This window comes from Schistocerca gregaria, chromosome 9 (assembly GCF_023897955.1).
Source record: "Schistocerca gregaria isolate iqSchGreg1 chromosome 9, iqSchGreg1.2, whole genome shotgun sequence".
In the NCBI taxonomy this organism is placed as follows: Eukaryota; Metazoa; Arthropoda; class Insecta; order Orthoptera; family Acrididae; genus Schistocerca; species Schistocerca gregaria.
The window spans coordinates 161,735,836-161,762,831 of NC_064928.1; the positions used below are offsets into that span (position 1 = coordinate 161,735,836).

Sequence of the window (26,996 nt, forward strand, 5' to 3'; positions counted from 1 at the left end):
GTATATTTGACAGAATATTTGATCACATCTTTGATCAAATCTTTGACAAAGAAATTTGATAGTGTAATACCGGCCTTAGCACTGAGCTGCACAGCCCACCGCATTGGATGGGCTGGGCTGCCTGTTAGATATACCAGGGTGAGTCAAATGAAAGCCTTTCATTTGTACCAAGCGAGGTGGCACAGTGGTTAGCACACTGGACTCGCATTCGGGAGAACGACGGTTCAACCCCGTCTCCGGCCATCCTGATTTACGTTTTCCGTGATTTCCCTAAATCGCTTCAGGCAAATGCCGGGATGGTTCCTTTGAAAGGGCACGGCCGATTTCCTTCCGCATCCTTCCCTCGCCCGAGCTTGCGCTTCGTCTCTAATGACCTTGTTGTCGACGGGACGTTAAACACTAATCTCCTCCTCCTCCTTAAATTTGTAATAACAAATCGAAATTTAGCGTCGTTATTCTGTAAGTTGGTAAGCGTGCTACAAACAACGTGCAGAATGGCCTGTAGGTGGCAGCATAGTGCAGATGCACACATACCGTCGCAGTATCAGTATATAAATGACCACCCCACTTACAACTTGCACAAGGAAATAACAGCGTTCTGTTATTCTGTTTTTGCGTAGTGGCGGTGTGAAACCTATTGAAATTCATCGATGAATGAAGGTTCGGTACGGTGATGCATGTTTGTCACAGCAGCAAGTCTACGAATGGAGTAGGAAGGTCGCAAATGGTGTGACTTCAGTGGAAGATACTCCTCGTCCATGTCAGGCACAACGAGTTGTGACTCCACAGAACATTGCAGCAGTTGAAGCCATAGTGAAGGAAAACCGACGAGTGACACTGCATGACACTGCAGCATGTTTACAGATTAGTCATGATGTGCTCCAGTTTCACAAAGTGTCTGCAAGACAGGTGCCATCGCAGCTGACTCCTGAAATGAGAAATCGACGTGTTAATGCTTGTGTAGAACTTCTTCGGCGGTTTGAACGAGAAGGTGATGGCTTCTTTGCAAGAATTGTTACTGGGGACGAAACCTGGGTTCACTTCCACCAACCGGAAACGAAGACAGCGAGCAGTGAATGGCGTCATTCCTCATCACCAAAACCAAAGAAGTTTCGAACAGAACCATCACCAGGTAAGGTTATGCAGACTCTCTTTTTGTACGACAAAGGCGTCATTTTGGCGCAACACATGCCTAGAGGGACCGCTGTCACCAGTGCATCACACACAGATCTCCTAAAAAATCATCTGCGCCCTGCAATCAAATTAAAGCGAAGTCTATATGTAGTCAGCAGGTGTCCTTTTGCAACATGACAACGCAAGGCCCACACTGTACAACAGTTGCAACAATCACATACCTGCATTCCCCATTCACCATACTCACCAGACCTTGCCCCAAGTGATTTCCATATGTTTGGACCATTCAAAAGACGCAGTGGGAGGAAAGTAGTTCCGTTCTGATGAAGAGGTACGCCACGCGGTGCAATGGTGGTTGCGCGGACTACCGAAATAATTTTTTTCTAAAGGTATTTATGCACTTTGCAAGCGCTGGAGGACTTGCGTTGAGCGTGGGGGAGATTATGTTCAAAAGTGATACAGCTTTGTATCACTTCTACACAATAAATAATTTCACAGTGTACGCTGCAGTTTGCCATGTTGATCAAGCACAGATTTATTTGTCGTATTTGAGAGAAATTTTGACTGACGCAAACTTTGACAAGACGACGGACGTTGTTTGTGTCAACATTTGGCGTATATTTTTAGAGAAAAATGGTTTTATTACAATTTATCTCACTGTGTGTGAGTTTCCATTACAACGATCAAGTTTAAAATCAAAATAGCTCTCACAATTCCCAAAATGGTAGAGGTACTACACTCATGCTCATAAATTAGGGATAATTCTGATACATGTTGAAACAATGCTCTGGTGGACGGTTTGCTGGTTTAAATCACCTCAGGGTATGATCATGCGGTGCATTTGACCTGCGGTCGTCGCACGGTGGCGCTGGCAGCAGTCCACATACGCAGAGGTGTGTTGGTGCATGTCAGAGTACGGTCCAGCGAGTTAGTGTGTATATTTTTCAGACGTGCTAATGGTGACTGTATGTTGAAAATGGCTCAAAGAACACATACTGATGACATTATGAGGGTTAGAATACCAGGGCGACTGGAGACTGGTCAAATACAGAAGGTCACAGCACAGGTCCTCCGTGTGCCACAAAGTATGAACTCAAGATTATGGAACTGATTCCAGCAGACAGGAAACGTGTCCAGGCACTACAGTACAGGACGTCCACAGTGTACAACACCACAAGAAGACCGATATCTCACCATCAGTGCCCGCAGAAGGCCACGGAGTATTGCACGTAGCCTTGCTCGGGACCTTCCCACAGCCACTGGAACAGTTGTCTCCAGACACACATACAGATGACTGAACAGACATGGTTTATTCGCCCAGAGACCTGCAAGATGCATTCCACTGACCCCTGATCACAGCAGAGCCCGTAAAGCCTGGTGTCAAGAACACAGTACATGGTCATTCAAACAGTAGTCCCAAGTTATGTCCACAGACGAGTCCAGATATAGCCTGAACAGTGATTCTCACCGGGTTTTCAACTGGTGTGAACCAGAAACCAGATACCAACACCTTAATGTCGTTGAAAGGGACCTGTATGGAGGTCGTGATTTGATGGTGTATGGTGGGATCGTGATTGATGCACGTACACCCCTGCATGTCTTTGGCAGAGGAACTGCAACAGGTTAGGTGTATCGGGGCGTCATTTTGCATCAGTATGTACGCCTTTTCAGGGGTGCAGTTGGGTCCCACCTTCCTCCTGATGGATGAAAACGCAAGGCTCCACCGAGCTGCCATCGTGGAGGAGTACCTTGAAAAAGAAGATATCAGGGGAATCGAGTGACCTGCATGTTCTCCAGATCTAAACCCCATCGAGCACCTCTGGGATGCTCTCGGTCGACGTATTGCTGCACGTCTTCAAACCCCTACGACACTTCAGGAGCTCCGACAGGCACTGGTGGAATAATTGGAGGCTATACGCCAGTAGCTGCTCGACCACCTGATCCAGAGTATGCCAACCCGTTGTGCGGCCTGTGTACTTGTGCTTGGTGTCGGGATACATGCACAGAAAACAGTGGCATTTTGTAGCACATGTGTTTCGAGACGGTTTTCTCAACTTATCACCAATACCGTGGACTTACAGATCTGTGTCGTGTGTGTTCCCTATGTGCCTATGCTATTAGCGCCAGTTTTTTGTAGTGCCACGTTGTGTGGCACCACATATTCTGCAATTATTTATGAGCATGAGTGTACATTTTCCCCGCAATATACACTGAATAGCCAAAGAAACTGCTACGCCTGTCACACGTAGGACCCCGCAAGCACACAGAAGTGCCACAACACTGTTTGGCATGGACTCGACTAATGCCTGAAGTAGTGCTGGAGGGAATTGACATTTTTAACTCTGCAAGGCTCTCCATAAACCCGTAGGATTGCGAGGGGATGGAGACCTCATCTGAACAGCGCGTTGCTAGGCATCCCAGATTTGCTCGGTAATGTTCATGTCTGGGGAGTTTGACGGCCACTGGAAGTGCTTAAACTGAGAAGAGTATCCCTGTAGAAATTCTGGACGTGTGAGGTGTCGCAGTGTGCTGCTGGAATTGCCACAGGTCCGTCGGACTGCACAATGGAATGGATGCAGCTGATCAGACAGGATGCTTAAGTACACACCTGTCAGAGTCGTAACTAGGAGTATCAGTGGTCCCGTATCACCCCAACTGCACAGACCCACACAATTGCAGAGCTTCCGCCAGCTTGAACAGCCTCTTCTGACATACAGGGTCCATGGAATCATGACGTTGTCATCATACCGGTACACGTCCATCCACTCGATACAATATGAAAAGAGACCCCTCCAACCAGGCAATATGTTTCCAGTCATCAACAGTCCGATGTTGGTGTTAACTTACCCAGGTGAGGCGTAAAGCTTTGTGTCGTACAGTCATAAAGGACACACGAATGGGCTTTCAACTCTGAAAGCTCATGATGTTTTGTTGAACGATTCACAAGCTGACATTTGTTGATGGCCCAGCATTGAAATCTGTTGCAGTTTGCGGAAGGGTTGCATTTGTGTCACGCTGAACGATTATCTTCGGTCGTCGTTGATCTCATTCTTGCAGGATCTTTTTCCGGCAGCAGCGATGTCGGAGATTTGATGTTTTACCGGATTCCTGATATTCACGGTTCACTCGTGAAATGGTATTACAGGAAAATCCCACTTCATCGCTACATCGGAAGTGCACCGACTGTAACACCACGTTCAGACTTATCAGTAACCGATGTACAAATGCGCCAGACACATGTTGTCTTCTGTAGGCATTGCCGACCGCAGCGCCGTATTCGGCCTGTTTACATACCCTTATATTTGAATAAGCATTCCTATACCAGTTTCTTTGACACTTCAGTGTATTACGCATGAAGACGTTATAAAAAAAATCAATATTTTACGCATACAGTGGCACATAAGCGGGGTGGAATGAAATGAAAGGAATCGAAGTTCTCTGGTTCTTCCACAGCTGTTGAGTGCTATATGTTCCCACGTTGCGATATTTTAATGGCCCGACATTAGACGACCAATTAGAAGAGAATAAATTTTCGCGTTTTTGGAGGATGTCCATCTGCAGAAAGTTGGTGCAGTCATTAGGTTCTGACAGAAACAGGTTCCCAGTTGCATATTTCTCTTTTTAAAAAATTGCCTGGATCAGCGTCTTGTTCTCTTCTTCTTTAAACACAATGCATTTGTAGTACCAAATTACAGCGAACATGAAAAGTGTCTGCTTCAGTAGTAAAGTTAATTTGACAATTTTTCTTAGTACCTGTAGTGGTATGATTGATACATCTGTGGCTAGATAATAGCGAAATTCACAGGAAAGTTTGCTCTTTTAGAAGGGACTTATTAATTTAAAAAGAAGTTTCATTGTCCATTCGAAGACAGATGTAATCATCGCGTTGTACGAATAATATTTCCTTTAGCATACTTTCATGGGTACGTGGGTACATGGGTACATTCAAGTAATTACCTAGACAAGAGTGATATTTTCTTCTCCTTCTTTAAACAGCTCTGAAGTCAATGCCAGGACTCCTTGATCTGCATTTGTTAATGTTCTCACCACTCTCAAAATACACATGAATACGAATAGCGTCTGCTTCAAAGTGAGGTTAAACTGACAAAAAAATGTTTGAACGTGTACGGGCTTGCTTGGAAAATCCGTGGCTACATAAGAGGGATTCTGTCAAACACGTTTGATCTTTTACGGGGGGCTTAACTCTCTACACGTGTTGTTTGTTATCTCCTCCCACTGAGAGTTTTCCCTACGCTGATGGGGCCAAAATATTTTTCTATGTTAAAAGAAATACATTTTACACGATAAAGGTGAAAAGTTGCAAAATACTGAATGGTAGATTTTCTACTAGTGTTTCTGGAAAGGTTAATAAAAAAACCGTATGCTCCTTTAGATTAAACTCTAAAGTGACACTCGAAGATTTCAGGCATAATACCTATATGTTTGTGGATAAGAACATAAAGTTCGCAATGCGTTGAGAAAAGAAGATAGATCGGACATGAAACAATATGAATATATATGGAACGAAAAAAGTCTCACAAAAAGATAACGAAAATCGAGGAAAAGAGAGGGAACGTATTTATGTACGACTGTTTAGCTTATATGGAAGCAATAAAAGAAGTGACTTTATAATTGATTTACAGCTGCAGATGCATGTAATGAAATTAATAATAGTTCTACCCCATGGCAAAAAGATAAATGAACACGCATCCGCATATGTTTGTTGATGTTTTGATGGACATTCGTTAATAAAAATCCTTTCCTTTGATGAATACCGAAACAGGTTTCATGCAGACTCTCTGAGTAAGAAATGAACTCAAAATAATATCTTTGACTCTCGGTCTCCAGTAGTGAATTCCTCAACGTATTTTCCTGACAACATATTTTAAAACAACGAATTTTTCAACGTACATAGATTCGACTAACAATCACAATGACCAACATTTACTATCTGATTGTGGCCAGATTATCTTTGTTTCACCTTCCGTGTGATATTTCACATGTTACATTTTTCATTGCATATTAACACTTCTTATGTACTGAGATCCATCATTTTTTTCCCTTTTGCGATAATGCATACAACATTTGAGAAATGGTAGTTTCTTAAAGAAGTCTTGGAAACAAATGGAGCCAATCCTACAACCTTCGCCAACAGAAGCAATTTCTTTTCTTCTAAATAAACGTAAGGCGCCACATTAGGATTTCTTAAATCGACTTGGTGATATACCGGCTTCAGACGCTACGAAAACTATACCTAGTTTCAGGGACCTTGGCATGCTAAAATTAATAAAAAATCTAGTAAATAACTGTAATAAAAATTAAATTAAGCCTTACTACGTGGCAGTGGTGTATAAATACTGTAGTTACGACAACAAGCTGCATGTGTTGGCTGAAACGTTCCTCCCAACATATCCCTCATTATAGTGCATGAACCCACACCCGTGACGCGTAGTTTTAATTACCGTTCGAGTAAAACTTCGTTTACAAAATAGAGGTACATAAATTAATGAGAACATAAAGTGCGTGTTCCCAGTTGTGGGAATAAAAGGTGAAACTATTGTAAACAGCTTTAAAATTATTGTAGAGGTGTGCAGTGTACGCTAGGGTGACCAGATTTTCAAACTCAAAATATGGGATCCAAATTAGAAGTTGAAATGGATCGACATTTTGTGGAAACTACTATACGGTAGGTTTATGTTAAACTACTTGGTATTTCTAGATTTCCAGAAGGCTTTTGACACCATACCTCATGTGCAGCTTGAAATCAAATTGCGTGCTTATGGAATATCCGTTATGCGACTGGATTCGCAATTTCCTCTCAGAGGTCACAGTTCGTAGTAACTGACGGAAAGTCATCGAGTATAATAGAAGTGACTTCTGGCGTTCCCCAAGGTAGTGTTACAGGCACTCTGCTGTTACTTATCTAAGTAAATGATTTAGGAAACAATCTAGCGGCCTTCTGATGTTGTTTGCAGGTTATGCTGTCGCTTATCTTCTAGTAACATTATCAGAAGATCAAAATCAATTGCGAAACAATTTAGATATCGGTAAGGTGTGAAAATTAGCAAGTGACAATAAATGATTAAATGTGTGAGGTCTTCTACACGAGTGCTAAAAGGAATCAGTTAAACTTCGGTTACACGATAAATCAACCGAATCTAAAGCCCGTAAATTCAACTAAAGACCTAGTAATTACAATTACGGACAACTGAAATCGGAAGTAACACATAGAAAATTTTGTGGGGAAAAACTGCGTTTTATTGGCGGAACACTTAAAAAATGTAACAGATCTACTAAAGAGACTGCCTACACTACGCTTGTCCATCCTCTTTTGGAGTAGTGCTGCGCGGTGTTGGCTCCTTACCAGATAGGATTAACAGAGTACATAGAGAAAGTTGAGAAAGTTCGAAAAAGGGCAGCACGTTTTGTATTATCGAGAAACAGGGGAGAGAGTATCACCGACAGGATACGGGATTTGGAATGGACATCATCAAAACATAGGAGTTTCTCGTTGCGGAAGAACCTTATCACGAAATTTCAATAATCAACTTTCTCCTTCGAATGCGAAAATTTTTGTTGACGCCGACCTACATAGGGCGAAACTATCATCATAATAAATTAACAGAAACCGGAGCTCTCGCGGAAAGATTAGGGGTTCATTTTTTCGGCACGCTGTTAGAATTTGGAATAACAGAATTAGTGTGAAGGTGGTTCGATGGGCTTTCTGCCAGGCAGTTAAGTGTGATCTGCAGATTATTCATGTACACTCCTGGAAATTGAAATAAGAACACTGTGAATTCATTGTCCCAGGAAGGGGAAACTTTATTGACACATTCCTGGGGTCAGATACATCACATGATCACACTGACAGAACCAGAGGCACATAGACACAGGCAACAGAGCATGCACAATGTCGGCACTAGTGCAGTGTATATCCACCTTTCGCAGCAATGCAGGCTGCTATTCTCCCATGAAGACGATCGTAGAGATGCTGGATGTAGTCCTGTGGAACGGCTTGCCATGCCATTTCCACCTGGCGCCTCAGTTAGACCAGCGTTCGTGCTGGACGTGCAGACCGCGTGAGACGACGCTTCATCCAGTCCCAAACATGCTCAATGGGGGACAGATCCGGAGATCTTGCTGGCCAGGGTAGTTGACTTACACCTTCTAGAGCACGTTGGATACATGCGGACGTGCATTGTCCTGTTGGAACAGCAAGTTCCCTTGTCGGTCTAGGAATGGTAGAACGATGGGTTCGATCACGGTTTGGATGTACTGTGCACTATTCAGTGTCGCCTCGACGATCACCAGAGGTGTACGGGCAGTGTAGGAGATCGCTCCCCACACAATGATGCCGGGTGCTGGCCCTGTGTGCCTCGGTCGTATGCAGTCCTGATTGTGGCGCTCACCTGCACGGCGCCAAACACGCATACGACCATCATTGGCACCAAGGCAGAAGCGACTCTCATCGCTGAAGACGACACGTCTCCATTCGTCCCTCCATTCACGCCTGTCGCGACACCACTGGAGGCGGGCTGCGCGATGTTGAGGTGTGAGCGGAAGACGGCCTAACGGTGTGCGGGACCGTAGCCCAGCTTCATGGAGGCGGTTGCGAATGGTCCTCGCCGATACCCCAGGAGCAACAGTGTCCCTAATTTGCTGGGATGTGGCGGTGCGGTCCCCTACGGCACTGCGTAGGATCCTACGGTCTTGGCGTGCATCCGTGCGTCGTTACGGTCCGGTCCCAGGTCGACGGGCACGTGCACCTTCCGCCGACCACTGGCGACAACATCGATGTACTGTGGAGACCTCACGCCCCACGTGTTGAGCAATTCGGCGGTACGTCCACCCGGCCTCCCGCATGCCCACTATACGCCCTCGCTCAAAGTCCGTCAACTGCACATACGGTTCACGTCCACGCTGTCGCGGCATGCTACCAGTGTTAAAGACTGCGATGGAGCTCCGTATGCCACGGCAAACTGGCTGACAGTGACGGCGGCGGTGCACAAATGCTGCGCAGCTAGCGCCATTCGACGGCCAACACCGCGGTTCCTGGTGTGTCCGCTGTGCCGTGCGTGTGATCATTGCTTGTACAGCCCTCTCGCAGTGTCCGGAGCAAGTATGGTGGGTCTGACACACCGGTGTCAATGTGTTCTTTTTTCCATTTCCAGGAGTGTAGATGTAGAGGTGCTACAACTACATAGATCATCGTACCATTTTTTTAAAAATCGGACTAAAAATATTGTCTGAATACCTAGCATTACTAATAGAGTAAATATTTTGCTTTTCTATTGTTGTCACATACAAATACAGTGTATTAGTTTAATATAACGATGTCTTTCAATAGAGGAGAAGATGAGTGTTATTTTCTTTTTTTACTTATTTTTCTACCTCAACTGGCCTGGACGTTTTGTCGTGGGTAGTTTCTGAAAAACCTTTTTCGTTAAATTTTGCATAAGAATGGACGTTACTCAGGAATTTTCTAAAAGTTAGTACACGAAATAACCTGAAAATGAATCTTAGTTATAACTATTTCCTTAACGGCTTCGACATTAAAGCCGTTCTTTTAATCATTTCATGTATCATTTGCGATCGAGAACATTCGTTATGTAATAGCGAGAGTCAAGTTGGAGCCAGCACAAACGCAGTGATGAGCTCATAATTCTTGCAGGAGTTATCTTGAGATGTAAGAAAGATGAAAATGAAGACCTCGTTCAGTTAGGACAACATTGCTCTAAGGTTGATTATGCTACACGTCACTTAAAAACAAGCTATTTAAAAATGTACGGGACGGTTAATGGAAAAGCGGACAAGATTCGTCCCGTTCGTAATTTTTTGGGACAACGGGACACTTATGCTAAATAAGACGATCCCGTAAAATATGGGACGTCTGGTCAACCTAGTGGACGCCCTCTCCTGTACTTAGGCCAGCATTACACTATGATATTCCTTTGACAATGAAACATGATCAAATATTCGCCGAATTTCTTTGAAAAAGACCTTTGACGTGGCGCTTAAAAGCGGTATCACACTGTCGTCATATTTTTCGTCAAATTTCAAGATGGCAGACAACTTGTTTTTAAGCGATACAGTTGCTAGAACCACAATTGCATTGTGTGTGTATTTCGAAGAAAACCGGCGCAAAAAAGGAAACATGCTTGGATGAAGCCATGGGATAATAAAAACATTCAGCAAAATTTGTGGAGGAAGTCAAGTCTTAATATGTAAATTACTTACGAATGGATGTGTTATTCAGTATTTGCTCAGTAAAGTGGCTTCTCATATTACAAAACAGAATACTCTCTTGAGAAATGCTGTATGTGAAGAAGACAGGCAAACTGTGACATTGGGATTTCTTGATACAGGAGAGAACTACTCTAGTTTACATCACTAGAATATCACGTTGCTCATTAACAAAACTAATACCAGAGACTTGTGAGCCGATTTATAAAGCCCTGGAAAGGGAATATGTGAAGATAAATAAATGTTTCGTAGACTATATGGGCAATAAGAACTATTATTATTTTTGAATAATTTCATTAATGGAATTAGTGTTCCAACACTAAAAAATTAATAAAAATTACGAAGCCTCTTTAACTAGTTCTAAAAAAAGAGAAAAGTAGAATATAAGCCTAAGAAAGAATTTTTTATACCACATCCTCTATTCCGGCTTGCTGAATAGCTGCCTGGATATTTCCAGACGTACAGTTGGATTGGTGTAGCGGTGATTGGGGTCATGATGTCACCTGCAACAAATTACATCTGCCCATCAACACATCTTCTGATTCAAAAAGGGTATTTTTGGCTAAAAAACGGGCTGTTCGAGATATATGTGGTGTAAGTTCGAGAACCTCTTGTCGACCCCTATTCAGTAGTCTGGGAATTCTGACATAACCCTCACAGTATATGTGTTCTTTAATGTCGTTTGTTGTTAACAGTATTAGCCTATTCCCAAGATTTAGCAGCTTTCACTCATTTAATACTAGGCAGAAATCAAATCTGTATGTGGAATGCACTTCCTTGACTCTTGTGCAGAAAGGAGTGCAGTATTCTGTTGCATCCATTTTCAATAAGCTACCAAAAGAACTCAAAAATCTTAGCAGTAGCCCAAACTCTTTTAAGTCTAAACTGAATAGTTTCCTCATGGCTCACTCCTGCTATTCTGTCGAGGAGCTCCTGGAAGAGCTGAAAAATTAAGCAAATTCCAGTGTTATATTGTTGATTTTCTTTATTTAAACTTGTCGCTTGAGTATGTTTTTTATACTTCGTTTTATCTGTTTCTACTATTCTAAACATTTATGGTGGTGTCTGATTGTTCTATATCGTGTCTCCCTACCACTTTCGCGCAAAAACGCTCTGAGCGTGTTTTTTAGGGAATTGACTAGTTTGAACCTGGGACTTGTTGCTGGTAAGGAGACGCCAGACCACACATGACATGTAGAATTCAGAAGAGTTCAGTGAGACTAGCGATGATATAACCAAATATTAAATGATCTCAGCGTCAGCTCCACTGCACTCCCTGTAATACTAACTAAATTTAGTGGATAGGGTTCAAGGCTTTCCTATTTTTAGTTAGCTGGTAAAATAACGTCGAAAAAGCAGTGAAGTTTACCATTGGAAATTTTATTATACTCACAAAACATCGTTTATAAATTGCACTATTGATAAAAGGAAATGTTTTAATACAGGATGGTAAAAACCAACTGCGTTCAACAAAAATGTGAAAGAATATTCCCTGAATGGGTTTCCAAGTTCTACAATCGATCGAAGGATGACCTATACCATATCACATCTATAATCTAGGTTTAATTTAAGTTACACAAAAGAGACAACTATCAAAATGGTCTACAGTGACCCTCAATTACCTTTAATTACTTATCTAACTTGTCGTAAATTACAGTGGCTGATGTGGCTTCTCAATAACTATATAAAAGAAAAATCATCGCGTTTCAGATCTTTTCTTCAAGTGGCAAATGTGAACACCATGAGTTTTAATTAACGATCGACACTAGTATTACGCAAAAAGGAGGTGTAACAGATGAGTCTTCTGCAGTTCTGAGTGAAGCCTTATGTGCTCAAAAATGCGGCATCGCGTGCGTTCATTACCTTGTCGGTGTTTAGGCAGCGTCAGGGCGGCAGCGGCCGGCGCAGCAGCCATCCAGCTCGCCGTCTCGGAACTAACTCTCCTAACTTCTCCTTACTACAATTTACCGAAGTTAGTTTAAAAAAACTATCTGGCTATGTTTTCATCTGACCAATCAGGGTCTCAATGTTAACCTTAAGCTCCGCCTACAAAAATTCTGTCTATCCAATGAGAAACGTTATACTTTTCGTGATGGGGCAATGTTTTTTAAAGTTTGCAACGTAACAGAGACGCTAAAAAGTCTCACGCTAAAACCTGCAGCTGGTGTGGTCCTTTTAGCGTTATCGTGAGATCTATACTGCTCTTCTGGAGGGCTCTATCTTTTAACATGGGCTGGGGGTGGTCCTTGACGTACCTGAGACGCGAGAACGTCTCACGCTAAAACGTGCGGGTGGTAGTCGTACAGGCAGTCTGGCCCGTCCTCCCTTATCGTAGGGCCTTCTAGCTTAACACGGTTCTGATCTCGGCTTCTGTCCTCGTTTCTCCCCTCGGAACTGCGTCTGCCTCACGGTGGGAAGGTACGACATGCATTTAGGCATTCTTGTGTTAGTCTGTGGTATTCCATTTGCTCACTCGTTACTCGTATTACTTTGGTTAATTTAATGTCACGATTTATTCGGAGCTATATGACATACTACTGGATTTGCTTATCATGTCAGGGTTTTCATGGAAGGTGTTGGATTTGCCTGACACCTTACACTATCGTGTTATCTTTTCATATATTGACACGTTCCATGACCATGGAGATTTCTCTTTAATTTGGTCCCACGGAACAATAAATAACTAAATAAATAAAAATAGATAAATTCCCGGGGAAAATTATTCACACCTGCGCTGTAGTCTTTTAGTTTAGTCAGTTTCATGACTCAATTCTACCATTAATCGTGATGATGTGGAACGTGTCATTTTACATTCACGTTAGACTTCCGTTTGTAAATATGGCTACATACTGACAATACATGGAGTGAATGTTACTAAAACCGACAAACTGCAGACACAGAATCTGCAGAGAGGGAAAAAAGAGTCCTATGAACATGCGACCGGAATTGCATCGTTGCCACAGTAGATGTCGCTCTCTAATGACAGTTCTTCTGACCAAGTGCCCCGTGTTTCTTGTGTGTTGTAGGCTGTGTAATTGTCGCAGCAGAATGGTCTGGAACAAGCCGAGATGCTATTTGTATACTGCCAAGCAGACGGAAATGATCGAAAGGCACCCAACCACATCACACGACATTTCAAGGCTGTTTTTGGGCGTTTGTGTGATCGTGGGTCCTTTCAGACAGACGAACATTCACGGACGCAGCGGACTACGCGTACACAAGACTGTGGTTGATTGGGAGATCGTTTCAAGGCGTGGCAGGCAGCGAAAGACGTCCCCGGAGGCTGATCAGAAAGCCTACCCGGTGCGTCCGACAAACAGGTTTCAGGCACTGTCTCTGGCTGAGCCAGATGCAGCTGCCTGCCCTGTTTCAGAGGATGATTCTCAGCCTTCAAGGTCCGGGCAATCACAGAGGGTAGGCTTATTGGTAGTTGGGAGCTCCAATGTTAGCCGCGTAATGGGGCCCTTAGGGATACGGCGCCTAAGGATGGGAAGAAATCCAATGTGCACTCCGTGTGCATTCCGGGTGTAGTCATTCCTGATGTGGAAAGGGTCCTTCCGGATGCCATGAAGAGCACAGGGTGCAGCCAGCTGCAGGTGGTGGCACATGTCGGCACTAATGACGTGTGTCGCTTTGGAACTGACGAAATACTCTCTAGATTCCAGCGGCTATCTGATTTGGTGAAGGCTGCCGGTCTTGCTTACGAGATGAAGGCAGAGCTCACCATCTGCAGCATCGTCGACAGAACCGACTGCGGACCTTTGGTGCAGAGCCGGGTGGAGGGTCTGAATCAGAGGCTCAGGCGGTTTTGCGACCGTGTTGGCTGCAGATTCCTTGACTTGCGCCATAGGGTGGTGGGGTTTCGGGTTCCGCTGAATAGGTCAGGAGTTCACTACACTCAGCTGGCGGCTACACGGGTAGCGGAGGCTGTGTGGTGTGGACTGGGTGGTTTTTTAGGTTAGAAGGCCTCGGGAAAGTACGGGGTGGGCTGCAAATCTCAAAGGGTTCATGGCAAATACAGGACGTGCTTGGATCAAGGAACAGCCGGAATTGTAGTTGTAAATTGTTGTAGTTGTGCTGGAAAAGTCCCTGAGCTTCAAGCGCTAATAGAAAGCACAGAAGCTGAAATCGTTATAGGTACAGAAAGCTGGCTAAAGCCTGAAATAAGTTCTGCAGAAATTTTTACGAAGTCTCAGACAGTGTTCAGGAAAGATAGATTATTCAGAATTGGTGGTGGAGTGTTTGTGTCTGTCAGTAGTGGTTTATCTTGTAGTGAAGTAGAAGTAGATACTCCGTGCGAATTGGTATGGGTGGAGGTTATACTTACCAGCCGAACTAAGTTAATAATTGGCTCCTTCTACCGATCCCCAGACTCCGATGATATAGTTGCTGAACAGTTCAGAGAAAATTTGAGTCTCGTAACAAATAAATACCCCACTCACACGGTTACAGTTGGTGGGGACTTCAACCTTCCCTCGATATGTTGGCAGAAATATTTGTTCAAAACCGGTGGTAGGCAGAAAACATCTTCCGAGATTGTGCTAAATGCTTTCTCCGAAAATTATTTCGAGCAGTTAGTCCACGAACACACGCGAATTGTAAATGGTTGCGAAAACACACTTGACCTCTTAGCCACAAACAATCCAGAACTGATAGAGAGCATCATGACTGATACAGGGATTAGTGATCACAAGGTCGTTGTAGCTAGGCTAAATACCGTATCTTCCAAACCCACCAGAAACAAACGCAAAATAATTTTATTTAAAAAAGTGGATAAAGTGTCACTAGAAGCCTTCCTAAGAGACAATCTCCATTCCTTCCGAACTGTGCAAATGTAGACGAGACGTGGCTCAAATTCATAGTAGCAACAGCAATTGAGAGATTCCTACCTCATAAATTGGTAAGAGATGGAACTGATCCCCCGTGGTACACAAACAGGTCCGAACGCTGTTGCAGAGGCAACTGAAAAAGCATACGAAGTGCAGAAGAACGCGAAATCCCGAAGATTGGCTAAAATTTAGAGACGCGCGAAATTTGGCACGGGCTTCAATGCGAGATGCCTTTAATAGGTTCCACAACGAAACATTGTCTCGAAATTTGGTAGAAAAGCCGAAGAAATTCTGGTCGTATGTAAAGTACACTAGCGGCAAGACGCAGTCAATACCTTCGCTGCACAGTGCCGATGGTACTGTTACCGACGACTGTGCCGCTAAAGCGGAGTTATTGAACGCAGTTTTCCGAAATTCCTTCACCAGGGAAGACGAATGGAATATTCCAGAATTTGAAACACGAACAGCTGCTAGCATGAGAAGTAGATACCTTAGGGGTTGCGAAGCAACTCAAATCGCTTGATATGGGCAAGTCTTCAGGTCCATATTGTATACCAATTAGGTTCCTTTCAGATTACGCTGATACAATAGCTCCCTACTTAGCAATCATATACAACCGCTCGCTCACCGATAGATCTGTACCTACAGATTGGAAAATTGCGCAGGTCGCACCAGTGTTTAAGAAGGGTAGTAGGAGTAATCCATTGAACTACAGACCTATATCATTGACGTCGGTTTGCAGTAGAGTTTTGGAGCACATACTGTATTCAAACATTATGAATCACCTCGAAGGGAACGATCTATTGATACGTAATCAGCATGGTTTCAGAAACATTGTTCTTGTGCAACACAGCTAGCTCTTTATTCGCATGAAGTAATGGCCGCTATCGACAGGGAATCTAAAGTTGATTCCGTATTTCTAGATTACCGGAAAGCTTTTGACACCGTTCCTCACAAGCGACTTCTAATCAAGGTGCAGGCCTATGGGGTATCGTCTCAGTTGTGAGATTGGATTCGTGATTTCCTGTCAGGAAGGTCGCAGTTCGTAGTAATAGCCGGCAAATCATCGAGTAAAACTGAAGTGATATCAGGTGTTCCCCAGGAAAGCGTCCCGGGACCTCTGCTGTTCCTGGTCTATATAAACGACCTGGGTGACAATCTGAGCAGTTCTCTTAGGTTGTTCGCAGATGATGCTGTAATTTACCGTCTAGTAAGGTCATCAAAAGACCAGTATTAGTTGCAAAGCGATTGCTGTATGGTGTGTCAGGTGGCAGTTGATGCTAAATAACGAAAAGTGTGAGGTGATCCACATGAGTTCCAAAAGAAATGCGTTGGAATTCGATTACTCGATAATTAGTATAACTCTCAAGGCTGTCAGTTCAACTAAGTACCTGGGTGTTAAAATTACGAACAACTTCAGTTGGAAAGACCACATAGATAATATTGTGGGGAAGGCGAGCCAGAGGTTGCGTTTCATTGGCAGGGCACTTAGAAGATGCAACAAGTCCACTAAAGAGACAGCTTACACTACACTCGTTCGTCCTCTGTGAGAATATTGCTGCGCGGTGTGTGATCCTTACCAGGTGGGATTGACGGAGGACATCGAAAGGGTGCAAATAAGGGCAGCTCGTTTTGTATTATCACGTAATAGGGGAGAAAGTGTGGCAGATATGATACGCGAATTGGGATGGAAGTCATTAAAGCAAAGACGTTTTTCGTCGCGGCGAGATCTATTTACGAAGTTTCAGTCACCAACTTTCTCTTCCGAATGTGAAAATATTTTGTTGAGCCCAACCTACATAGGTAGGAATGATCATCAAAATAAAATAAAAGAAATCAGAGCTCGAACGGAAAGGTTTATGTGTTCGTTTTTCTCGCGCGCTGTTCGGGAGTGGAATGGTAGAAAGATAGTATGATTGTGGTTGGATGAACCCTCTGCCAAGCACTTAAATGTGAATTGCAGAGTAGTCATGTAGATGTAGATGTAGATGTAGAGAACCGGGTTATACAATATGTCGCACGCAAATACGGTGCACGCACAGTCCGCCACCTTCCTTCATGTTCGTCTGCCTTAAAGCATCCATGATCACACAAACGTCCTAAATGGGCCTGAAACATTGTGTGATGTGGTTGGTGTCTGTGAGGGTACTTGTTTCGGTATAGCCGTGCTGCCTCTCCACCGTTTCCATTTGCCTATACGTAGATACACTGATGCCGCCACAGAAACTGGTATGGGCAACCATATTCAGATACAGATGTAAACAGGCACAATATGGCGTTGAGGTCTGCAAAGGCTATATAAAAGTTTCAAAGGTTATATAAGACGACAAGTGTCTGGTGCAGTTCTTATATCGGTTACTACTACTACAATGGCAGGTTATCAAGATTTAAGTGAGTTTGAACGCGGTGTTATAGTCGACGCACGAGCGATGGGACAGAGCATCACCGAGGTAGCGATGGAGATTTTTCCGTACGACCATTTCACGAATGTACTATGAATATCAAATATGCGGCATCGCGGCCGCCGGGAAAAAGATCCTGCAAGAACGGGGTCAACGACGGCTGAAGAGCGTCGTTCAACGTGACAGACGTGCAGCCCTTTCCACAAATTTCTGCAGATTTCAATGTTGGGCTATCAACAAGTGTGAGCGTGTGAGCCGGCCACTGCGGCAAAGCGGTTCTATCCGCTTCAGTCCGGAACCGCAACTGCTGCTACGGCCGCATTTTCGAATCCTGCCTCAGGCATGGATGTGTGTGATGTCCTTAGGTTAGTTAGGTTTAAGTAGTTCTAAGTTCTAGGGGACTGATGACCTCAGATGTTGTCCCATAGTGCTTAGAGCCGTTTGAGCGATCAACGTGCGAGCCACTCGACGAAACACCAGCGATGTGGTCTTTTAGAGGCGAACGCCCATGTCAGCAGGGGATTGTTTAAGCTAATGGTGGCTCAGTAATAGCAGTGTAATGGTTTGGAGAGTGTGCAGAAGGAGTAATATTGGACCCGTGATGCGTCTAGATACGACTCTGACAGGTGACACGTACGTAAGCATCCTGTCTGACCACCTACATCTATTCATGTCCATTGTGCATTCCGACGGACTTCGGTAATTCCAGCAGGACAATGCGACACTCCACAGAGTGGCTCAAGAACAACTCTTCTGAGTTTAAACATTTCCGCCGGTCGCCAGACTCCCCAGACATGAACATTATTGAGCCTATCTGGGATGCCTTGCAACGTGCTGTTCAGAAGATATCACCACCCCCTCATGCTCTTACGGATTTATGTTGTCAGTTCGCTCCAGCACTACTTCAGATACTAGTCGAGTCTATGCCACGTGTTTTGCGGCACTTCTGAGTGCTCGCGTGGGCCCTACATGATACTAGGCAGGTGTATAAATTTCTTTGGCTCTTCAGTGTAATTTGTTACTGAAATGTTAGAGAAGTGGTGTAACAATTACTCCGAGTGCAACCCCTGAGCGGATAGTTTTACTTGATCTCGTCTCGATAATCAAGCTAACTGACCCGAATCAATAAAATGAAAATTTCTAAGTGTTTGTTTTTCACAAACTCATGATAAATTACGCGCGAGCAAGCAACGTAGCGACACGATTACCTGAAACCCTTCACAGTTCCCACATCCCTCTTTACCAAATCAAATTTCCGTACAGCAGCATCCTCTGCATTTAGATGTCTGTGTTCTGCTGGTAATTTTCAATCTATGACGTGCCTGCAGCCTAACCAACAGCCGACTCCCTGAGTTACTTCTCACTGAATGTAAAACTGGCGACGAAAATGCTGGTGACAACCAAAGATCACATTGCTTGTATTCAGAGCCTCTGTCCGAAAAATTCCCAGTGTAGAGATATGAAGTATGACACATCGAATAAAAACAGAGCTCACTCCACTCTCATTGAATACCAAAAATGAACTAGAAATCTTACATTCATTTGTACACCGTAGTTTATTGTTTTCTTGCATTTACAGAGAGAATGTTTTCATTGTGTGAGTATTTTTAGTTAACTACATGGTGTGAAGTTTCTCTTTATTTCCCCTTCATTATATATACACATATATACGGAAATCCAACGCAAAAGTCGTAAATTAACACCAGTCAGCGCATGTATGAAATATCACCACTTAAGGACAGCTCGACAAATTTGGTTAATTTTTGTCTTTCTGTCTTCGTAGTTCTCAGGACAAGATTTACAGGAAAGAAAACGTTTGGAAAACTTTGAAATTAGAAGAGTTATGTTTGAAAGTAGCGAAAATAAAAAAGTGCTCATATTACAAAAATACACAGTCTACGTCCGTCTGAAAGTTCAATAGAGTATCATGTAAAAATTGGAAGTAAATCGGTCAACAACTTTTTGAGATATCTGGTAATAACGTTTCCCCTTTAATATGTTATGTATATTTGCACATATTACATTTACTAAAAAGACATGAGGCCTATCTGCCTATGACACAGTCGCGATTTCACTTTTATTATTATTTTTTTTTTTTCGACAGAGACTTTCAAAGTCAGTGGAAATGTATCACTACGTGTCCGATGTGCAGATTTTTTTTGTTATGAAAAGATGTGACAGCAGAACATTCAAACAGAAAGCAACTTTTTTTACTTTCGTTTTCCTACCGAAAATACCATTATTATTCACAATTACGAACACAACACAAAAAATCAACTAAATCGGTCGAGCCGTGCTCAAGTGATGATCTTCCACAATTGATTCTAATTTCAGAATTTTCTAAACATTTTCTTTCCTGCAAACCTTGTCCTGACAATTACGAACACAACAAAGACAAAAACCAACCAAATTTGTCGAGCCCTTCTTAACTGATGATATTTCATACATGCGCTAACTGGTGTTATGACTTTTCCGATTTCCGTAAGCTTTTCTTTCATACAGAGCTTGACCTGCCAATATCGAACAAAAAAAAAAAAAAAAAAAAAAAAGAACGAACCAAATAGCTCAAGCCGTTCTCAGGTGATGATCTTTCATACATGAGGCAACTGATTTTTATTTATGTAGACTGCCACATGAAACTAGGTCCCTGGCTTATTTTTAGATTTGTGTCGGAGGTTGTTTTTTTTTTTTAAGATCTCATTTCGCAGTCAGACATACATTACTGGCCATTAAAATTGCTACACCAAAAATAAATGCAGATGATAAACGGGTATTCATTGGACAAATATATTATACTAAAACTGACATGTGATTACATTTTCACGCAATTTGGGTGCATAGATCCTGAGAAATCAGTACACAGAACAACCACCTCTGGCGATAATAACGGCCTTGACACGCCTGGGTATTCATTCAAACAGAGGTTGGATGGCGTGTACAGGTACATCTGCCCATGCTGCTTCAACACGATACCACAGTTCATCAAGAGTGGGGACTGGCGTACTGTGACGAAACAGTTGCTCGGCCACCATTGACCAGACGTTTTCAATTGGTGAGAGATCTGGAGAATGTGCTGGCCAGGGGAGCACTAGATCATTTTCTGTACCTAGAAAGACCTGTTCAGGACCTGCAACATGCGGTCGTGCATCATCCTGCTGAAATGTAGGGTCGTAACACATCTGAAACGTAACGTCCAGTGTTCAAAGTGCCGTCAATGCGAACAAGAGGTGACCGAGACGTATAACCAATGGCACCCCATACCATCATGCCGGGTGACACGCCAGTATGGCGATGACGAATACACGCTTCCAATGTGCGTTTACCGCGATGTCGCCAAACACGGATGCGACCATCATGATTCTGTAAACAGAACCAGGATTCATCGGAAAAAATGGCGTTTTGACATTCGCGCACCCTGGTTCGTCGTTGAGTACACCATCGCAGGCGTTCCTGTCTGTGATGCAGCGTCAAGGGTTACAGCAGCCACGGTCTCAGAGCTGATAGTCCATGCTGCTGCAAACGTCGTCGAACTGCAAATATCCACATATGTTGATTCAGGGATCGAGACGTGCCTGCACGATCCGATACAGGCATGCTGATAACATGCCTGTCGTCTCGACTGCTAGTGATACGAGGCCGTTGGGATCCAGCAAGGCGTTCCGTATTACCCTCCTGGACCCACAGATTCCATATTCTGCTAACAGTCATTGGATCTCGATGAAAGTGTTGCGATACGATAAACCGCAATCGCGATAGGCTACAATCCGACCTTTATTAAAGTCGGAAACGTGATGGTACGCACTTCTCCTCCTTACGCGAGGCATCACAACAACGTTTCACCAGGCAACGCCAGTCAACTGCTGTTTGTGTATGAGAAATCGGTTGGAAACTTTCCTCATGTCAGAACGTTGTAGGTGTCGCCACCGGCGCCAACCTTGTGTGAATGCTCTGAAAAGCTAATCATTTGCATATCACAGCATCTTCTTTCTGTCGGTTAAATTTCGCGTCTGTAGCATGTCATTTTCGTGGTGTAGAAATTGTAATGGCCAGTAGTGTATATCTGAGGGCCCCTGTCATTAGCTATTATTTTTGGGGGATTTTCAAGTTAGGTCTCCATATGTGCTGGTTCACCTGAGATAAGCGTCTAAATCTGACGATAGGTCACGAACTGTGGGTTGAGAATCTTCCAGTTAGCCATTTAGAACAGAGTAGAATTGCCTCAGTATCGATTTCTTTTTCTCTTTCTCGGGAGACTCCCAAACTCAGTGGAAATGTATGATTACGTATGCGATCTGGAGCAGAATGCTACATCACGCAAGACAATTATCTAGACGAAACTGTTTGTCCCTTTCCGTTTCCCGCTTACGGCGGAGTCAGTCCACCTTGAACTGCCTGTTCAGCACACGCGCTCACGTGGTGCGGCCACAAGGCGTGGTGCGTCGAGGGCGTGGAGGGAGGGCCTGTTACGTGGCGCGGCGAGGCGCTGCGCGGGCCGAAACCAGTCCCCGCTGACCATTCATCCCAGCTGTTACCTCCGTCCCCCCCCGCGACCGCTCCACTCTTCCAAATCGCTCGCCACTGGAGTCAGTCCAGTCGACCTTCATCCACCGCCACACCTTCCGCTCTAGAACCGCCTATATAAACTCGGCGTCTGGACAGAGTCTTCAGCATTCGCACGCAGTCTTCATCTCAGAAGAGGCAGATCACCCCCAACAACCTTCAACCATGATGAAATACGTGGTAAGTGTCTGGCAAACCAACAGGTATTAGATGATAATCTTTGTACGTCAATTGCGTTCTTGTCAGACTGATGCTGAACTCTCATAACGCTTGAGCCAAAATCACTCCAGTTTTCAGGGTCTCCCCGGAAAGTCTCACATAGATACAACAGTTTTAACTGGTTTACTATTTATTGATCCAAACGTATGAGGTTAGATCTACGCTCAGATTGCGAGAAGGCATGAAAGGGAGCAGACACTGGGAACTAAATAACACTCAGTTTAAAAAATGGCTGTGGGGTCACGTTCTTACCCTTCCGTGGGACAATTGTCCCTAAAAGTCTGCCGGCCGGTGTGACCGAGCTGTTCTAGGCGCTTCAGTCTGGAACTGCGCTGCTGCTACGGTCGCAGGTTCGAATCCTGCCTCGGGCATGGATGTGTGTGATGTTTTTAGGTTAGTTAGGTTTAAGTACTTCTAAGTTCTAGGGGACTGATGACCTCAGATGTTAAGTCCCATAGTGCTCAGAGCCAGTTGAACCATTTTGAACCTAGAAGTCTGAGAGTAACTAATTTTCACTGACATGGCGATGTCAAAACTGTCCAATAGGAAGGATGACATGCTAGAGCTGACGTTCCTTTGAAATCATTACAGGTGGAACACAAGCTTAGCTGTGACAGAAATGTCGAAGGAACTCAGTCATATACTTCTTGAGGAAATCATCTTAACATTTGTCTTAAAAAAGGCACCACGTAAAATGAATCTGATCTTGTAGAGGAAAAATAGTGGATCAGATCCTCATCTGGATCTCCAGATAGAAAGCGTTCAGCCCACGATTGCAAATATGAGATTGCAATATAATGATTTCCGAGGAATCAGAGCACAAAATCTTGGCAATTACTGTAGAGGAATGGGAAAATGGGTAGTAGGAATTACTGAATCAAACTGAAAAGATAATAAAGACTGCTGGTCATGCGAATATAGTATGACAATAACATCGTCATCAGCAAATATCCCAACAAGTGTCAGCAAGGACACAGTTGGTGTATTATTTATATCCGAGTTTATGAAATTAGACTATGTTGAAGTTGAACAACGTGTGTTCTAATAGATTCAGAAATAGTCAAACTGAAGCTGAAAGCAACAGTAATAGCGAAAAATTTTAGAGCAGTCAAGATTCAGAATAAATAAAATAAATTGTTCGTTTTCTTATATTTAAAGCTGAAAATTTTCTCGACAGCACAGTCACTGATTAAGAACACCAGTTTGTCTTAGAACTTGACTAGAAATCCAGTTTGTCAGTGCATGTATCCACAGAAGCCCTCCTAAATACTATTAGACTAGCACTGACTATAATGAAGGGTATGATGGAGGATGTTACCATCGGCTTTGTTGTACCTGGTCACAGTGAATGCACAAATGCATGACATTTCGTGAGACCTTTTTTGAGAAATGTAGTGCCAGATTATTAATTACATTACAACACAGGGGTTATAAAAGACTGTGGTTGCTGTTTAAGGGAACACCTGTATGTGGGATTTCATAGAAAATTTCTTTGGAAAGTTTCTTTTACTTTTGTTTTCTGACAAACAGTAAATAATAAATATTTGTATCATTGATAAGATGTGTACATTACATTTCTTCAATTACAAATTAATGGCTTGTCATATAACTTGACATGCAGTGCACTAGTTTTGATTCACAGATGTGACTCAGATGTGGATTGGATCTGTGTGGAAAATTAACGATTGCTACTCTGGCACAATAGCCAGTCTAAGTGTGGTTTTAGACGGTATTTCAAATTATTTTAGACAAATACTGTATTGATCCAAACCTGTATCTCAGAATACATGACAGACAAAGTACTAAAATATGATAATGCACGATTTACTGATAGATGATGCAGATCAAGTTCCTCTCCTAAGTTAATTGATAGCAATTGTGACAGAGAGTGTATCCAGCCTCAGCATTAAAAGAGACAGACGTTTCCCAAATCAAGAAACACAGTGGACCCCAAGCAATTGGATAGACACTAGTAAATTGAGGACGTTAATTTTCCTCCTGTCGTAATCTGACAGATAATAATTAAAAGTAGCGGCTCTAATGGGACAAACAAAATATAATTAAATGGTGATAGTTATGGAACTATAACAATAAATTCGTCATAACTTCTGAATGGTTTGCGTCAGAAACGCACAGTTGGCTGCGGGGCTTGATAGGAATTAGTAGGTGCTGTAGAGTTTGGTTTAGCGACAAAGTCCACTTTCATATTGATCGTTTGGTCAACAAACAAAATTAGCGCATTTGGGGGACTGAGAATCCGCATTTCGCGATCGAGAAGCCTCTTCACTCGCAATAGGTAACTGTGTGGTGTGCAATGTCTAGTCACGGAATAATCTTTGGGATATTCCTTGATGACGCAGTGGTTACCGAATGGTTCATTAAGGGTTTGGAAGATGATTTTATACCCATTATCCAAAGTGACCCTGATTTCGACAGGATGTGGTTCATATAACACGGAACTTCAACCCATCGAAGTAGGAAAGTGTTCGATGTCGTGGAGGAGTACTTTGGGTACTGCATTCTGGCTCTGGGGTCCCCAGAGGCCACTGGCATAGATCTGGATTGGCTGCCATATTCTCCGGACCTGAACACATACGACTCCTTTTTGTGGAGCTATACTAAAGACAAGGTTACATCAATAACTCCAAAACCACTGCTGAGCTGAAATCAGCAATTCAGGAGGTCATCGACAGCATCGATGTTCCGACACTTCAGCGGGTCATGCTTCACATCATCACCAATGATGGCAGGCATATCGAACATGTCATTGCCCTTGTCTGCAGTGGGGTTTGCATGTTGAATAAAGTGTGTGCACGTAGTAGTTTGTAATTAATTTAACTTTTTTCATATAGTTCAATATTTGTCACCCTTTATGTATCATCTATTATATAATAATAGCAGCTCAGTAATGATTGATAATATGAGCCCAAGTATTAAACCCTGTGGGACATTATGCGTTTCCTGTGTACAGACTCAAAAATATGCTCTCTTTCATGCACAGCCAGAACAATTAAAATCCTTGTCAATGTCATAAGGGAATGTAATTTTTCCTGAGTCTGTAGTCCTAAAAATAATGCTTTTTAGGTCCTGGCCCTGTGCCTGTTCGCCGCCGTCTTCGCCGCTGAGGAGTCCGCCCCCAAGGAGAAGCGCGGCCTGGCCTACGCCACCGGCCTTGGCTACTCCGCCCCCCTGGCCTACTCTTCTGGTCTCTATGGTGGATACGGATACGGATACCCTGGATACGCTGCCGGCTACTACGGTCTCGGCTACCGTGGTCTGGGATACAGCGGCCTCGGCTACCACGGACTTGGCTACTATGGCGGTTACCACTACTAAACCCCACAGACTGATACCCATCCACTGTCCTGACAATCCACTCACTATCTTCGCAGATCCAAATGGCATTAAGCGAACCTAGTCCGCAAAATAACTGCCAAGTCATGTGTGTGTACTTGGCAGTCAGTTCCTTCCCCTGACTGCTGTGACAGTTAATAGCTCAAACAATAAAAACTCTTCTTTACTTTTTAAATGTGTGTGTTTATTTTTCTTTTTTATTTCTCCTTTTTTCTCCTTCTTTCATTACCCTATTTCTTAATTCCTTTTTTTCACTTATAAATATTTTTCTATGAGACCACTTTCCTAAACTACCAGCTTGTTAAGGCAAATCAGTACCTGATTCCGTGTAATAAGAACCCATGGATCGCATTAATTTTTGCTTGATATCATTTCTCAATGATATATACATGGTAAATGACTTGAAACTTACACATCTTTCATTCTGAGAACCTTTCAAGATTTTAGGTATATGATTTACCTAGATAGCCACTGTGGTTCACGTAATTCTTGTGTCAGCAAAATACTGAATCAAGTATGTTTTTCTTTAGTGGAACAATACGCTTTTTAACAGCATTTGGATGGTCTTGAAAATACGAGTGCAGAAATATAACGCTTGTTACTTTTGATATTAAAACGTATCACAAAAATATGTGGGAAATGTTTTAAAACTGAAGAGCAAAGTGACTGGAAACAACTGTTAAGATGCAAACAACATCAAGCGGGTCTCTCATTCCGTGACAATGGCCTGCACTACTAAGGTTTAACGTACTCGTATTTTGTCCTGGTAGTAACTGATACGACATTCACTGGTGTCCAAAACTTCAGAACGGAAATTCATTAGCATGAAGTCTCACAGCCAAGTAACCCAACTCGACGAAACTTGGAATATAAATAGAAATAACTGCTACAGTATAGTGTGGAAGATAATTGAAAGGCATATTCTGTGAGGTGAACAGAAACAATAATTACATTGGAGTCAATGTGATTTATGATTACAAAGTGCAAGACATGTAATATCTTCTACACGAATAGTATGTAATTGACAATCAGGTGTTTGACAGTGGGTCACCGAACCACCTTCCAGCTATTTCTCTACGGTTCCACACTCGAACAGCGAGAGGGAAAACAGAGCACTTAATTTTTTCCATGTGAGCTCTGATTTCTCTTATTTTATTATGATGATGGTTCCTCGATATGTAGATGGGCACCAACAAAATATTTTCACACTCTGAACACAAAGTTGGTGATTGAAATTTCATGAGGAAGTCCTGTA

General features: G+C 43.1%; 1 protein-coding gene across 4 annotated transcripts in view; it reads left to right on the forward strand.

Annotated features, from left to right (window-relative positions):
- LOC126291950 (cuticle protein 6.4-like) overlaps nucleotides 1-25,916 on the forward strand; it is a 243,864-nt gene extending 217,948 nt beyond the window's left edge. For 3 of the 4 annotated variants that reach the window (XM_049985702.1, XM_049985703.1, XM_049985701.1), the window contains exon 2: nucleotides 25,472-25,916. In XM_049985702.1, the coding sequence (XP_049841659.1) occupies nucleotides 25,472-25,723 (252 nt within the window). In that variant the 3' untranslated portion in view covers nucleotides 25,724-25,916. Of the gene's footprint in view, nucleotides 1-22,249; nucleotides 22,349-25,471 lie in introns of those variants that run through there. The other variant, XM_049985700.1, reaches the window with a different exon arrangement.
- The last annotated feature ends 1,080 nt before the right edge of the window (nucleotides 25,917-26,996 follow it).